The sequence below is a fragment of the Amia ocellicauda genome, chromosome 8 (assembly GCF_036373705.1).
Source record: "Amia ocellicauda isolate fAmiCal2 chromosome 8, fAmiCal2.hap1, whole genome shotgun sequence".
Taxonomy (NCBI): domain Eukaryota; kingdom Metazoa; phylum Chordata; class Actinopteri; order Amiiformes; family Amiidae; genus Amia; species Amia ocellicauda.
In genome coordinates, this window is record NC_089857.1 from 29,852,957 (window position 1) to 29,871,056 (window position 18,100).

Here is an 18,100-nt window from a genome sequence, read left to right on the forward strand (position 1 = left end):
ATTAGCGTTATTCTTGTTTCTTGCTCTTTAGTTATATATTTTACACAGGCAATATCAAAGACAGCCCGATTAAGGCAGTGCTAAAATTCTACTGGAAAGCCCTTAGTATGAATGCGGAAGTAGTTCGGTGTTCAATGCCAATGGGTAGAACAAGGCAGGTAAAGAGAATTACGTTATTTGTATGAAAATTAAGTTATGGTGAATCATGTTGCAGTGTCAGCATGTTTACCACTCTTGGTAAAAATGTATCTATTATGTTTTTAAACTACGTCAGTCGCTCACATTATAGCACAATTCAATGCTTTATTTTTCTAAAGGAACATGTAGCTGTTGGTAGCCTATTGCTAGTATGCACGAAGTTAGTTACTAATATAGTTTTAAAGATAGTGTTATGTAATTACTATTACATGTAACAATGTTACTGTACTGTGGGCTGTTGTCTGCCTACTGACTGACAATATTCGAGTAATTATACACCTCAATTAAATGTAAACTTTTGATGACAAGGAAATCTATTAATTTGCATCAAGGGAAAACTAATTGATCAGTGGATATTACCAGTGCTCACTTATGGTTGTGAAACCTGGAAACGAATTATATAAATTTTATTGAAACTGCGTACCACACAAAGAAGCGTGGACTGACGCATGCTTTTAATAACAATACGATATAGAAAAATAAATGAATCCATCCAACAGCAAACGAAAATATGTGACATCATTGAAATAGTTAAAATGGTAATGGACTGGACACTTTGCAAGAAGAACAGATCATATATGCTATCGAATTGGTCACAAGAGACGAAAAAAGATAGAAGACGACCACATAAAAGATGGGTGGATGGAATCATGAACTTTGCAGGCATGACATGCAAAAGAGAAACTCTATGGAAGCAAGTGGAAACATCTTGGGGAGGCAATGAATCGATTTAGGCTGATGACGGTGATGTATACCCTATGAGCTGCAGGTCTTCAGGTGTTTTTTGCAAATATGACAATGCCATATTGTTCAAGTACACTCCATTTACCTTGATTCCCCTTTCTTCTCAGTTCACAGTTGCAGTTCATATGTTGCTGTAAAGAGTTTTGGAGTGATTGTCTAGCAGGGTTGAAGTCAATTCCAAATGTGTTGGTAAACACCAATTCTAAATTTTAATTTTAATTTAAAAACATCTTCAGCATACAGAATTGTGATTTGAAATTTGAATGAAAAGAAATATCATTTAATTCTTTAACATTCCTTTCTAGGTCTTACTTAGCCCAACTTGCCTGCAAATACCTTTCCATACCTGCCTCACCTGCCCCTTTAGTGTGCAATTTTAGTGTGGTAGGCAAGATATTCATGTCAGAGAGGTGTAATTTAAATGATAAACAATATGAGCAACTTATGGTGATAATATGTAACAATTCTGAATACAAAATGCTGTTTTAAAATAAAATTATATTAAAAACTGAGTTGTTACTGTTTGTTGGGTTTTTATATGTATAACAAGGTATAACAATATTTATAGAAATATTTTGGTGTTTTAAAAATAAGTGGCATGTAACATATGAATGAAAAACAAAAGGTTTAAATCACTGATTTAAAAAATCACTAATGTAACTCTTAACTATCTCATTACAAAAATGCAAAAAAAAAAAAAATCTTTGTGCCATGCATGTTACAGTATTTTAAATTATATATTAATGCTATTGCAGTCAGTAATGTTTATATGCATACAATACATGTGACATTTTTAAATTAATGGAATTTCATAGAATTCAATTAGATTGCCTTTCATTATAATTCATATTATAATTCTGCATCCTGAAGCTTTTTTAAATTCCAATTCCAAATCCAAATCTTGAATTGAATTGGAATTTCCCAACAAATTTCAATTTGGTTCGGAATTGACCCCAACCTTGGTGTCTTGGTGGAGTCAGATTATTGATGTGGCATTGTTGTAGATATAAATGTGTCTCAGAATTAAACATATTTCAGATACATGGAGCAGCACAACTGCCATTGTCCTTCACAAGAAAGGAGACAAAGATCTGAATAACTCGTTAGTCTACTTTCCATCATATACAAAGTATTTACAAAGTAAATCGCCTCCAAGATGCCCTGGACCTAGCCCAACCAAGAGAACAAGCAGGAGTGGATATAACACAATGGATCATGTTCAACATTTAACATAAAATTCTTAGAAATATTAGAAAGATCAAGATAATATGAATTGTCTACTGTGCCTGGGCTTTATCCACTACAAGAAAGCATTTGATTTAATATAATTCAGTCATCAGGTCTGAAATCAAAACCTTGAGGAAACATCTATCAACACTAATTATAAATAGGAAAATCCTTTGCTTCATAAATGCAATGAACTGAGAAGATTTCCCTCACATGTTAAATGCACAGTGAGTTTCTTCACTTGAGTGCACTAATGGGAGCCATTCTGGTAAGCAGATTAATTCAAAGAAGCTGGTTTTCATCAGAGGAATAATTGGTGCATGGCCCATTTAGTCAGAGGAAACCTGTTATCTCAATCTTAGAAGGCTGTTTACTTTTTCACAAAGAATAACATGGCTGTTGGCATGAGTTTAGTTCAAAGGTGAACTCAATGTTCAGAATAAGTGTTGATTTACATTGTCCAAGCCAGCCAAGAACTGCACCCTTTCTGAACCTCTGTCTTACCCATTTAAAATGTACACTTTAAAAGTTAAAATGTCCAGTTTTCGGTATGCTGCACACAGTTCCCTTATTGATCAAATAAAGGCTAGATCCAATGTATTGTATTATCACTTTCCATACTTGGGCACAACAACTAGTTGCCAAATAATGTGGCATTTGTTGTCCAAATTGGTTCCAAATGTTTTCAGGTTATTATATTACTGGCAGAATAACTACATACGTGTATGTTTGTTAATATATTGGATGATATGTAAAATGCCTCAACAGTGCTGGTCAAAGCCTCTTTAGTATATGTATAGTATATGCCTGTCAATTAACAAGTTCTCAAAACATGTAGGCCTAGATGTTCCATATATCATTTTATTCCATGATGTCTTCCAGTTTCTTGTGTTGATATTCCCAACACTCAGTATTCATCTTGCCGATGGTGTCAATGACTGTTAACTCTCACTGCTTACCTTATTGACAAAACAGTAATGTAAAAACAGTTCCCTCACGTCACAATTGTGGCAAGAACCACAAACTACTTATGTAAGCAATGATCTGGATGCATATATTACATAACATTTCCCCTACCCGTGGAACATGCTCCTTGGTAGCCAAAATCATTTACTTTTTTTTTATCTCTTTCAAACAATGACTAAAAACTTAACTTTTAGAAAAATATATAGATAGCTATTGAGTTATGCATGATTTTATCTGGTAACGATTTGGTACTTCAATACAAATTCGATAACAAAAGTATAATGTGAAACTAGATTATGTGTTACTAACTTGTAAGAATCCACATGTTTTAATTTCTTCAAGAAATCTTATATATTTGTATTGAAGTGAAAAGTTACCATATAGGATTTATTTTATTGTGTATGTGGTCATAATGAAATTGCTAAATTACATCAGACAAGATCTGTAAATTAATTAATGCACTGTGTATTTTTTTTCTTTTGGCATGTATTTTCAGATACCCAGGTTGATAGTGTGGAATGGATGAAAACCAGTGGGTTGTGAATGCTATACAGGATGATGATTCTTTCATAGAAGGCATCAGCAACCAGGTTCTTGCTGTGGTTGTCCTCAGCATTACATTTCTGGGTGGACTTGCTACTCTGCTGTATAGGTAAGGATTCTAGTGTACCCTTTTAATAGGATAAATGAAGTTATCCCCTTGTTTTAAACTTTCCCTTATCATCTGCAGTAATAATAATATAATATCTACATAGGATATTCTGACTGTATTGGACTAGCTACAACTAGTGTTTGTTTATACATAGGAGTTTATTTAAACAATGCTAATATCACCACATTCAGTGTGAACTTGATTGGTATTAAAATGGATCATGTGACAAATGTATAAGTAGTTAAGTCAATTAGTTGCAAAGACCTCCAAACAGTTTGATGCCCCTTGATGCAAGTTTCATAAAGGGAGGCAACTGCATCTTCAGAGCCCTTCTGTGGTTCACCTGCTTTTCCATGGTTAACATATTCTGCAGAATGGTTTGGATGTAGTGATGAAGACATATGCAGTAAAGTTCTTTATTCATAGCATCTACTGTATAATGTAAAGGCAACTGCAAATTACAGAACCAGCTTAAACCCTCCAAAACTAACTGATGCACTCACTTACTTTCTCATTGTTATTTCTTCATTGCTAGCTTTGCATTATCAGCAGCTTCCAGTATTTTATGCATATTGTATATAATTATACTGTATATCGCTTTTATATACAGTGAGGGAAAAAAGTATTTGATCCCCTGCTGATTTTGTACGTTTGCCCACTGACAAAGAAATGATCAGTCTATAATTTTAATGGTAGGTGTATTTTAACAGTGAGAGACAGAATAACAACCACAAAATCCAGAAAAACGCATTTCAAAAAAGTTATAAATTGATTTGCATGTTAATGAGGGAAATAAGTATTTGACCCCTTAGTACTTAGTACTTAGTACTTGGTGGTGTAGCGTAAGGTACACTTATAAATTTCAATTAAAGAAGTGAATTTATAGTATCACCTTATCACGAATCCTGGAATCTTGTAGAATTTCTGTAATAATTGGACGCAGACACCAATTCCAAAGATATAAATTGTCAAATTTATTCAAAACAAAGACTAAATGTAGCACTACACTAATTATACAAAAGGGAAAAACTAATTAAAATTCAACTCTAGATCAACAAATCGAAGACAAATCACTTCCGTGACCAAATCAAAGACCATGGGATCGCATATGATAACACACAAATCGTTAAACAAAAAAGGTTATAAACACATTGACTACAATACCGGTTAGTAAGACGAAGGTGAGTCTCTCATTAGTATTGTTAGTCAGACATTAAATAACTACGCAGGTTAGTATTTAATGTCAGGTAACTTCTCGTTATATATATATCAGTCTCATTTACGTTTAGGTGCCGAGAAAGATCCTATCATTACTTGTTACCACAATTTCCCTTAACTGATTATTATTCAATGATTAAGGATAGGCAGGGCCACCAATAATCTAATGTCTATTAACTTGTGTCAATTTCAGACTAAACAGTTAAACAGGAATGAGAAGATATTTCTCGGCGTTGACAGATTTTATTTCTAAAATTATCAACAAAACAGTTTAATGCAACACACATTTATATTTAAGAAAACTAAATGATATTACACATTCTAGAGTTATGAATCACAGATTAACATTTCTAATTGATTTCTCAAATGTCATGAATCATGAACTCCAAACTGTTAAACTTATCTGAACTTCGTCGCAGAGAGGCCTCTCTGTCTTCGGGCTCAGATAACAGCACACGGCACGAGGTCCGTGTGGTTTGGAACAAAGGCAGTCCGGTTCGGCTTTGTCCAAGAACTTCCACTCAGTCGATGCACCTGGAAGTTGGGGTTTCACGAATGTAGAGTCTTTTCTAAACAGATTTTCCACTGGTTTGAAGGCTCCAAGGTTGTGCACAAAATCTTCTTTGTAAGCAGGGGTTCCACCGTAGTTACTTGAAGACGAAGTCTTTGAGGAAAGCAGGGTCCTTTTTGTTCCAAGGGTCAAGTTTCTTAAGACTCAAATAGCTATTTAAATGACTGACACTTTCATATACAGTCGACTTAGTCAATTGTCCAGCTGTAAAACTCCACTGATCAGGTGGGCACAGGCGGGCAGCGCATTCTGTAAAGTTCTTTATTTAATAAAGTCCTTTAAAAGAATTCTTCGTACGGCTCAATCTCCTTCTCCCAGTTTAACTCTTCTGTTGCCGGCAAAGACTTGGTTGGTTTCTGGTTCCGGTTCTGGCAACAGAGCTACAGGTTGAGCTGTGGCAGCAAGTTTCTGGTTCAGGTGAGAGAGAGAGAGAAAGAGAAAGAGACTGTCCGCTGTTCCTTATAGTCTGTCAGATCAATAGGTGATTGGTCCCTGAGTTCTTGAGATTGGATTTCGGTTTCAGCCCCCAGTGTCCTATTGGAGGGGGGCTTGATTTATGACTGATGTCAATCCATGCCATCTTTTGGAAATGCCGGTTGGCCTGGGTTCGTAGCTCTATGTCGGGATTTCGGCTCTCGTCCATTTCAAAGAGTTTTTATCACCTACAGGCCCCTTTCTCCAGACATCTCATAGCAGGATTCCAAACTATTTGGCCTCTTCTCGGTGCCATCCTCCCCAAAACTGTCACTTTGATGCAAACCAGTTCCAAGCTGATGAGCTAAGGAAATCTGATAACTTTGGGGGGGGGATAGGTCTTCTTTAGATCAGTGCTTCAGCTCAGAGCCCAAATGCTCTTATCCAAATACACCCAACATAACGCTACAGTGGCAAAACCCTTGTTGGCAATCACAGAGGTCAGATGTTTCTTGTAGTTGGCCACCAGGTTTGCACACATCTCAGGAGGGATTTTGTCCCACTCCTCTTTGCAGATCCTCTCCAAGTCATTAAGGTTTCGAGGCTGAGGTTTGGCAACTCGAACCTTCAGCTCCCTCCACAGATTTTCTATGGGATTAAGGTCTGGAGACTGGCTATGCCACTCCAGGACCTTAATGTGCTTCTTCTCGAGCCACTCCTTTGTTGCCTTGGCTGTGTGTTTTGGGTCATTGTCATGCTGGAATACCCATCCACGGCCCATTTTCAATGCCCTGGCTGAGGGAAGGAGGTTCTCACCCAAGATTTGATGGTACATGTCCCCGTCCATCGTCCCTTTGATGCGGTGCAGTTGTCCTGTCCCCTTAGCAGAAAAACACCCCCAAAGCATAATGTTTCCACCTCCATGTTTGACGGTGGGGATGGTGTTCTTGGGATCATTCCTCCTCCGCCAAACACGGCGAGTTGAGTTGATGCCAAAGAGCTCGATTTTGGTCTCATCTGACCACAACACTTTCACCCAGTTCTCCTCTGAATCATTCAGATGTTCATTGGCAAACTTCAGACGGGCCTGTACATGTGCTTTCTTGAGCAGGGGGACCTTGCAGGCGCTGCAGGATTTCAGTCCTTCACGGCGTAGTGTGTTACCAATTGTTTTCTTGGTGACTATGGTGAGATCTTGCATGGAGCCCCAGACCGAGGGAGACTGACAGTTATTTTGTGTTTCTTCCATTTACGAATAATTGCACCAACTTTTGTCACCTTCTCACCAAGCTCTTGGCGATGGTCTTGTAGCCCATTCCAGCCTTGTGTAGGTCTTCAATCTTGTCCCTGACATCCTTGGACAGCTCTTTGGTCTTGGCCATGGTGGAGAGTTTGGAATCTGATTGATTGATTGCTTCTGTGGACAGGTGTCTTTTATACAGGTAACGAGCTGAGATTAGGAGCACTCCCTTTAAGAGAGTGCTCCTAATCTCAGCTCGTTACCTGTATAAAAGACACCTGGGAGCCAGAAATCTTGCTGATTGATAGGGGATCAAATACTTATTTCCCTCATTAACGTGCAAATCAATTTATAACTTTTTTGAAATGCGTTTTTCTGGATTTTTTTGTTGTTATTCTGTCTCTCACTGTTAAAATACACCTTCCATTGAAATTATAGACTGATAATTTCTTTGTCAGTGGGCAAACGTACAAAATCAGCAGGGGATCAAATACTTTTTTCCCTCACTGTATACAGTGTTACCATTACCAATACCAATACCAGTTTAGGAATTAATTGTGTAGAAGATTCAAACTGTAATACTCACTCACCTACAATATACTAAGATCTTGTGATTAGAAAGTAATTCTATACCTCTTATAGAAATACATAGGTCATTCTCCTTTTGACATTTAGCTGGTCTTTTTCCTTTGTTATTTGTGTATACCTTATATTACCAGCAAAGTGTATGTACGCCTCATACATCAGGTACATCTTCTGTGTTTCACCTTATGGGCAGAGTGTGAATTATATAATGACAACCGGGTGGGTGATGGTCAAAAACTGTGAGAGCGGGAGGGGGGGGGGGGGCTGAGAAGAAACTCCCTGAAAAGAAGGAGATGATTTAGCCTGTTTCTTTAGGTTCAAACTTAAGTGAATTGTACAATTTGTGATGCCTGTAGACTCCAAGTTAACATGACAGTTGCCAAGTGTTAAATAATGCCGAATGCAAATTAGTGGAGTAACTGGAATTGGCATGTTCTGTCATAATTTCTGACATGTCCTTTTTAAGCATTTCACATTTCTCTTAATTGTTGTCATTGTATTTTAGAAAATATGATGGAAATGTATTTGCATTTATGTTTTCTCTCTCACTCTCACTCTAACTGACTCACACTCACTCTCTTTTGATAGTGGACATTTCCACAAAATGATTTTTTGCTCTCTGTTATTAAGCTGACAGGGTATAGAGGCAGAATATGCCTTTTTTTGTCTAGTTCAGAAGTGACGCCAATTATATAATCACAACATGTGTTTACTAGATACATTTTGCCTGTATCTGATTTGGCCTTGTTCTTTTACTAGGAATGAGCAACAGAATATCCACCCAGAAAACCAGGAACGTGTGAGAGCCGTTCGTCAACAGATTCAGTCAGAACAGGTACAGGACCATCACAGTCTGTCTTTAGATTATACACAAAAAGCTGCCATAGACATTCCTTCAGGGATTAAAATCCATTCAGAGTTCCACATGAAACATCAATTTCACGTGATAGTGTATTTTTTACTATAAGCGTAGAACCTGAATGTTATCTTAAACGTTAATCATAAACAAAATTACTACTTTACAATCTGTCTTAAGATAACACTGATTTCTTGCCAGTAATATCACTCCAAAGGGTAGTTTATGCCTTTTTTGGATATCTGGTGAATAGGTTTAAAGTTTCCTTTTAAATGTTCAAGCTGTATTTATAAATGGGTCAATGATGTGATGCATGCATTTTGGTGTCCCAAGCATATGACAAATATTACATGTATTTATTTGTTATTAAAACTGAATAATATGTCTCAGCAGTCCTATCTTTATTCACAGATATGAGTATTTTTTATGAGTATTTAACATTGTAGGAGCTATTAATCTCCAATCATCTAAAATGTCATAGTGGATAACTGTCCACACCTAAAATGAATATTCAGAAATGTAAAAAAAAAAATCATAAAAAACAAACAAACTATAAAACCTTAGATCTAACAGTTGGGCATAATCGTGTAAGTGTTTGCATTAATGTATACAAATATTGCAAAGACTCTTAATTTCATTTCATTTTGACATGAAGAAAACTTTTGTTCCGGACAACAGACTGGAGTGACTTATACTTTTATTGTTTTTGGGAGTATTTTTGAGAGTGTAGGCATCACATTTAAATTGTCATGTTGTTTTAACAACACAATAACATATTTATAATATTATTTCTGTTGTTTTAATGCAAATTTTGTCTGGGTGCATGTCCTTAAATAACAAACGAGATGGCAACATGGTCATTATTGTTTTGTTTTAATTTATGTTTATGCCATTTGCCATTTGCCATTTTTAATCTTTTGAAATGTTAATTAATTGAATTTACTTCATGTCATAAATGAGTTACAACATTGTTGTTGTCATTTTTTTTCAATGGCATATGTTTACATGTTTCCTGTATAACCTAAAACATAGTTAATGTGCTGAAAATGATTAAGTTAATCTATAACTAGTACTATATATCCAATGTGACATACAGAATTAATTAATTTAAATAGTTATGCCAAGTGTATTAATAAAACCCTTCTTTAGCCATATCCAGTTTGTGAACTGCATTGTTTGTGTGCAGCTTCTTGGCAGCTGGTGGTGAAGTAGGTGAGGAGCACAGAGGCACACAATGCCAAGACACTTTGTCTGACCCTCTTCTTTCCAGGCTGTTTTAGTTTTAGTATATATATTATATATATATTTTAGTATATATATATATATATATATATATATATATATATATATATATATATATATATATATATATATAAATACTAGGATTTTGGGACTTTAAACAGGGCATTTTAAATCCTGTTCTGTTTGTAAAATTATGTCCATCTTCTTATACCTTGAATGTCCGCCCCCAGATTTCACTTTACCAAAATATTTTGTAAATAACCCCATGCAGCTCTCACTCCCATTCTTTTTCATGTTTTTCCAAGACTTTCCTGTGATTGTCTAGTAAGACAGCATATCAAACAATTGCTCTTCAGTTTTCACCCATGTTCTTCCAGGATGCACCTGCAGAAGCGCGGCACCAGTTCTACACAGACATGTCCTGTCCAGTCTGTTTACAGCAAGCCTCGCTGCCTGTGGAGACCAACTGTGGTCACCTTTTCTGTGGTTAGTATGTCAAGTTAAAATGACTTCTATTGATCCTTAAATCTCAAACTACTCACTTCTACTCATTTGGGCCTATTCCAGCTATTGTGCTCTGAAATTAGACAGTCGGTTCTAGTAAAATGGCAACTCTTTCAAGTAGAAGAACATAGCTTTCTACAGATTAAAAAATATGTCAATACAATATATGACAATATGTATTGTTTGCTATCTTTCTGCCAACACACTAATTCAATCATCTGGTAAATCTGTATTGACAGGCCAAAATATCTACTTTGCCAGCTCTTTGCAAACCTACGTGACACAAATCCAGATATTCTGATTTCACGAGCTCTGACTTGTAAATAAAATGTCGTAAAATTGGATGGTTTCCAAACAACACAAGGGATTAAGAGACAGTGTAAGAAAAATCATTATCTCCGTAAGTAATCAAGACTGTTTCTGATGACACTTTAGTAATTAAAGTTGATACTGAGTACTGAAACATGTTTCCAAGAGCTGGTACGTGTTTGAAATGATCTCACTCTGAAAATGCTTCGAGCAGCTGTCACTTTTTGTCAAGGAATTCACATATTGTAATTGCATTTCAATACAACAATTATTTGTTGTTGTTTTTGTATTGTTATATTTTAATTTTTCCAGACAAAAGTTTAAATTGCATATAGAAAGTTTAGGAATCCAATACATTTCCAAGTGCAACTGTGAGATAAATTATTATCTATTAAATTATTAAGGCACTTATTTGCTGTAATTTGACCTCTTATGATTTTTCCTATAGATTGTGTTTTTACATTTTTTTTAAATGTATTGATTAATGCGAGATAACCTCTATACAGTCTGAACAAAAAGCCAAATCTGAATAAAGAATGACGCATCATTCACATTAAATATCAAGAACAAACATGTTACAAACGCAAATCAACGCTTTCTAGGTATTATCATAGATCTAGAAAGCAATCTAGAATATTTTGCCAATACATTAGGTGTGTTTTGTAGTTATATTCAGGAGATAAGTAATTTACTTATTTAAGTGCACCGTGTGTTGTTCAAACAGATTCAGGCATTAGTGTAGATGCAATATTACACTGCAGTGTAAACCCCAAACTGCAATATTATTAAATGCCCACAAGAGGGCTGTCTTGCACCTTAGAATAGGTTTTTAGATTTTTCAACATATTATAAACTTAAACATTGATATAAATTAATTAGCAGATTTGCTGTAAAACCTGTGCATGTAGGCTGGTAATATGGTCAGATAGATTTGACTAGACGTGATTGACATACCATTTCACAACAACATTCGCATATCTGGAATTCAGTTATTTGAATGCTCTTTTTTTTCTTATGCAATACAAATGTAAGTTTGATCTTGCTATTATTACCATAACATTAGCATAATATGTATATTATAGTTAGTGTTTTTGTGTGTTGTTGTTGTAGTCAGAATAGTGAGGCTGAATGGAATATGCATTCATGTTTTTATTTGATATTAGGCTTGTTCATTTGATATAGAATTCAACAGGGAAATCTCCAATCAGTCTGAAAATATTAGATTGAAAAAATAGATTGTTTCAGTTTGAGAGCAAACTATTTTGGTAGGTTTAACCATAATTAAGCATTAAGATAGAAAGCCCACCTTCATTTCTCATACCAATGCTTGTTGATCTGCTTTTTCACATTACATTTTGGTTTATTTAGCAAGGATTTATTATTGGACCTCACCGATTGAACTGCTCATCAAGTATGTAGTTAACAGAACACTGTAAAGAGAAGTTTAATTTTACTTCACTTCACTTAATGGATTTAATGTCCCGGTCTGAGGTCATATTTTGTATTTACACATCATAAAACGTTTATGAAAAGAGGGGGTTTATGAATATTCATGGTCTGACGCATAGTGATTGTCTAGATACAGTTTACTAACATGACTAACTCAAAAGAGGTACACGCAAAGCAAAGTATGACCTCTACTTACTAAGTCTCCTTTGTACCTACCTACCTCCTCTGAATCCTGATGTGTTTTATGACTTTCACTGTCAAAGTTAGCTCGAGTGCTTTATTGAAGCAATTAAATCGATATGCTTCAGCATGATAAAAAATGTTGGACATTTGTGCTGTCATTCTGATAAGTTAATCAGTGCCAGTTCAAATTATGTTTAACTTTATGTCATTCTTTCATAATTATCATATATTTTATCTTAACTGGCTTTCTGTAATGTCTGTACAGTCTTATTACATGCATCCAGCTTCTTAAATTGACTGAAATGTTATTCTGTTCCCATTCCCATTGTATTCTTATAATGATCAGGTCTCTATAAGAATAGGGTACACGAGTTTCAAATAAGCACCTTCATGGTTTAGACTTTAAAAGTACTGAGTTTTCATAGTAATTGACTTCTGCCAAGAGTGGAAAGAACAGACATGTTTTTTAGCCCATTAGCCATCTTGGGTGTAATTTTAAAAGTACAGATTGAGAAATATTCAGGTGTTAATTAATTAACATTTTAGGGATTGTTTTCAGTTCAGTAGACAAGCTTCTTTATTTGAATCTCGCAATTTCAACAAATGACCAATGGCATTTCTAATAGCACTTTAGAAGTCCCCTTTTAAAAAACGTTAATATGGGAAGTTATCTGATTGTTGTATTTTTCTTCATCCTTAGGGTCCTGCATTATTGCGTACTGGAGATATGGGTCATGGCTGGGAGCTATCAATTGTCCCATCTGTAGACAAATGGTAAGATTTGAAAGAAGCCACTCATCATCTGGAGTTCTTCATTGACTAAATAATTTAGTTGTAGTTCCCAGACAAACAACTGAACTTCTGTGAAGCAGTCTGGATGTCACTGGAGGGGAACATAGCTGTCTGTGCGCCAGCAAGCAAGAATGCTAGATTGGTCACGGTTTTACAGTTCTCTGTTTTACCCAAAACAGTACAGATGTTTCTCCTCAAAAGACTTTCCAATCAAAGAATCACTGTAATGTCTAGTGAGGGGCAGGATGTTTTTTGCTTATATTTTCCTGAAAGTAATTGCAAACGATTAAAGGTACAAAACTAGGTATAGAAAAGAGGACATTATTTGAAATAATTATATTGGAAAGATAATTGGGCTTTTATGGAACTGGAAAAGTGTGGAGCAATTTCCAGTGGATCAAAAAAGCTTTAAAGGTCATCCTTTGAATACCAGTTCTAAACATCAAATGCATAGTGTGGGTCATATTCTCACACAGTACTGAAATATTGAATTAGAAACTATATTTAACTATTTGAAACCATTGTCAGTTTGGATAGTTGTGTAATTTGGCAGTGATATTCTGTTCTTAGGTAGTTCTTGATTTGGACTGGTACATCAGAATATTACTGTCAGGTGGCCGTCAGTATAATCTTTTAGATTATGAGGATAACATGTCAATGATTAGAGTATCCACTGGGTATGTAGTGATAGAAGAAGAATGGACAGTGATTTTCAGAAGCTTTACATAATAATGATTGACTTGCATCATGATTTCAGTTCAGTGTACGCCTGCTGAAGTTATTGTTATCAAGAAAACACTGCAAAAACTTGAAATCATCATTTAATTAATTAGATCCCATGTCTTTTACTGATTGTGGTTCTTGGGTTTGGATGCAGGTGACTTTGCTGTTCCCATTATTTCAAGAACATGATCAGCCGTCCCAGACCCAGGAGGGCCAGCCTGAGGCGAGGCAGATACTCCAGGAAGTCAATGACTACAACAGGAGGTTCTCTGGGCAGCCCAGATCTGTGAGTGGAGTCAGCTCCTTTTATTTCTCTTGCCTGAAAACAATAGGCTGTTGACCTATACTGAGAACTTCCAAATAAATGTTGGCAAAGGTGCTCTGAATATACATCACACCCTAACAAATAAGCAATAACACAGTAATGGTTCAAGTAAATGGTAGGAGCATCAGTTACCTTGGACAAATCCCAGACAGATTTCCGGAAATTGAAGTTTGAAATCATGAGACATTGTTTTACTTGAATGAATCAAAAGCACTTGACAATAATTTGGAGTTCTGTTTGCTCTTTTTATAAGAGGAAATAATAACGTAATTTGGAAACATCATTGTTTATGTATTTATCTAGTGATCTTAATTTGGCAGCTACAAGTGCTCTGAAACAATCAAATTAAAATAAACAATCCCATAATCCTAGTAATGCTTCATGTGATTACACCAACTCAGCTATTTGACCTGTTCCATAACTGCATCAGACATCAGTTGGAGAACAGTTGAAAGCTCTGAAGACAATTGTGTTGTTCAGCATATCTAAAGAACATTCAGAGTAATGAACGAATGATAAAGTAGCTGTGAGCTGTTAGCCATTTTTAAAAACACATACAATCCTGGGAGGTTTTCCTTCCTGTTACCTTCATTCCTGACATGTAGCTTGGGATATTCTGTTAATGATGGATTTTGGGGGAAAACAGAAAATAAACCCTTTATTACTTGAACATGGACACCCTCTGCCTATTCAGTCTATTTGTGTTAGGGGTCCAGCTGGCTTAAACTCTAAAGCTGCTCTCCCCTGCAGTTGATGGACCGCATCCGAGACGTCCCCACCCTCCTGCGCCACGCCTTCAGGGAGATGTTCTCAGTAGGCGGACTTTTCTGGATGTTTCGAATCCGGATCCTGCTCTGCCTGGTTGGTGCTTTGACTTACCTTGTTTCTCCTTTGGACTTCATTCCCGAGGCTCTCTTTGGCATCCTGGGCTTCATGGACGATCTCTTTGTCATACTGTTGCTCTTCATTTACATCGCCATCATGTACAGAGAAGTGGTCACCCAGAGACTGGCCGGCTAAAGGCCACCCGTGACGCTGAAGTCGTCCGCATCCTTATGCAATACAAATGAAAATCGTAACGAAAAGGTGAATTCCACCGTGCTTAACTCCCATCAGCCATCGATTTAACTGTCTCGTCTGAATCCTTGAAGCCTACATAATGCCATCACAGCAGTTAAAGTAGCCACACTAAAGCAGGAGGAAAACGAGGAGGGAGGGTTTGCTTTCATACGTTTCGAAGTCATGGTACAGTCGCTCCAGGCTGTTTAGTTCTTCCAGCCTATTTTACTGTAGACACTTCAGCTTCAGTGGAGCTACAACTTAAATAGATATTTCCCTATGACTGCCTTATTCCCCTATTTTTTCTTTCATATTTATAATTCTGGTGGAAATTATCATATAAGCAATGATGAGAAGCAGCTGAATATCAGCAGCCCTGCTTTTTGTCATATAGGTGCATGGCCTGGTTGGGATCAAGGGGGCTGCTGTAATCGCTTGTCTGTTTGAAAGCAGCCTCTAGGCGGTTTACAGGTCTGAAGAACAACTAAAACAGGAAGGTCAAAAGAACAGACACCTACATAGGATGACCCAGCAAACATCATAGGAACATTTTTACAAAGAAATATATGTAAAGCCTGATATCATTCTTTATATGCAGACGCTTATTGAACATAAACCATTGTGCATGTGTGTGTGTATATATGTATATATATATATATATATATATATATATATACACACACACACACACACACACATAAGTGTTTCTGTTCAATAAGGGTCTGTATATAAATAATGATATAATAATTAAATAAATTATGTATATACATACTATTCTGACCATATTCTGCTGCATACTTTACTAATGGGCTGTATCAATACAGTTATTAAAAGCCATGTATTAAAAGGGAATTCATTGAAGTTTACATTTGGCTTTTTTTTTTTTTTTTTTTCCAGATTGAGGTAAGTTCAGTGACTTTGTCTTCAAAACAATTGTGTGTTTTATTTCCTTTGATGGGTATGTTAAATTTATGAGATCTCCCAATAAGCATGGAGGTGTGCTGGTACTCAGAGTCTCCATTGATCCTGGAGAACGAGTTGTATCAGAAGAAATGAGAAATAAAAAATTAAGCTGCTGATTCAACACATTTCATTTTTTGTGCTTTTTTTTGTATTAATGGGTATAGAAATTGTCTTACTATTTAATCATGTTATAATTTTTACTACCTTTTCACTGCACTGTTATTACTAATTATGAAATTGCCGCGGTAAATCTGGCAATAGGAGGAACATTCACATGACCAGAGGGTTTGAAAACTCGCTCTTGAACACCATGCTCTGACTCTAGTCTCCTTACTGGTAGTGACACTTAAAAACAATCACCCATTCCGAAGGCTGTAAGTATTAGGCCTACCCTTTGTATTGCGTGTATAGCACTCTGTCTGTGTCTCTGGCATGTTCTTAAACCATTTAAGTCAGTATCAAGCACATAGAACCACATAATGTAGATACCAAGTCATGAAATAAGCTATGAAGTATTACCCATGTGGAGTTCTTCAACATTCGACCGACTCTAAAATAGAATAACAAATGTATTCGGCTCAATGTAAACCATTTATTTATTAGTTTTCTTGCATGTAAAAAGGGGGAGCTGAACTTTTTTGAAAAAATAGTTTGCGAAAGGAAAAATATAGAATGTCTGTTTCATTTTCCAAAAGATTTCTAAATATATATAGATGCTTTTGTCAAATTTACATTGTCAATCAACCCCTACCTAATCAACAAAATGTTATTTGTGTTGAAATATAGTAGACCTCTATAAATAGGTGAGTCTAAGATCCATAAATCAATTAGTGAGTTTCTTTTTGCAGTCTTAAATTGTGCAATTTAATATTCACACTGACTAACTGAATTTCAAAGCCTGAAACAATCCCCATAGCCGGTGGTTGCGTTTTACTTTGCTAAATTCAGTTTAGCATAATTAGAGGGAGCTATGCCTTACATAAATAATTCCTATTTTCAGAACACTGACTGTAAAATTGTCTGTTCATATTCTATGATTTATTCCAGATTGTATAGGTCACAGCCATGTAATACTGCTTTTCTAATTAAATTAAAAATTTAACTGAATATTCTCCACAAAGTAATTGAAACTGAACCATACTAAGTGGTCAGCTTTCTTTGGAAGAAGAAAATATCAGTGGTCTGTGGCAGATTTTCAATTCTATAGACGATGACTTGCCCAAAACAAAACCTGAAATGAAGCTGTGAAAAGACATCTCCCAGAATACCTTCCTATGTGAAATGTGGATATATCCAGTCGATTTCAGCCAGTGCTCCATTGCTTTGAAAATATAAATGAACCCACAGCTGCAAGTGGTCAGGTCAAGAAAGGTGAGACAGTTTTATTTTTGTGTGTGTTACTGGAAGTCATCACAGAAGCACAACATGAACTCTTACAAAGTACAGCTCCTGATAGGGGCTTGGGCTCTATTCATTTCCATTATGAATATCTTGATTAGATTTCATATCTAGTCTTCATGTATCTGTTATGCAGGACATTTACTGTAAATAATAAGTTGTAAAGTTTCACTTTACCATACCCCAATCCTGAAAAAAGTATGAGGGGAGGTCTAGGGGGGAGGGAGTGGGTTACATACAAATTGTTTTTGTAGAGATCCATTGTATAAGCTGCATACCTATACACATGCGTATATATATATATACAGTTAGGTCCATAAATATTTGGACAGTGACACAATTGTCATCATTTTGGCTCTGTACGCCACCACAATGGATTTGAAAGGAAACAATCAAGATGTTCTTTAAGTGTAGACTTTCATCTTTAATTTGAAGGTAGTTACATCCCCCCAATTTTTGGGGCTCAAAAGTATTTGGACAAA

The 18,100-nt window shown here is 35.9% G+C and overlaps 1 protein-coding gene across 4 annotated transcripts; it reads left to right on the forward strand.

The window, feature by feature from the left end:
* Nucleotides 1–90: 90 nt before the first annotated feature.
* Nucleotides 91–16,345, forward strand: rnf170 (ring finger protein 170). Of its 4 annotated transcripts, none has more exons than XM_066710971.1 (7): nucleotides 91–158; nucleotides 3,632–3,787; nucleotides 8,575–8,650; nucleotides 10,291–10,399; nucleotides 13,059–13,132; nucleotides 14,028–14,159; nucleotides 14,949–16,345. In XM_066710971.1, exons 2-7 carry the CDS (start codon nucleotides 3,654–3,656, stop codon nucleotides 15,216–15,218), a joined length of 795 nt encoding a protein of 264 aa, XP_066567068.1. In that variant the 5' UTR covers nucleotides 91–158; nucleotides 3,632–3,653; the 3' UTR covers nucleotides 15,219–16,345. The 4 variants fall into 4 exon arrangements, with proteins under 4 accessions (XP_066567068.1, XP_066567069.1, XP_066567071.1 ...); XM_066710972.1 differs by having other exon boundaries at nucleotides 108–154; XM_066710974.1 differs by lacking the exon at nucleotides 91–158 and adding an exon at nucleotides 218–942.
* Nucleotides 16,346–18,100: the final 1,755 nt, after the last annotated feature.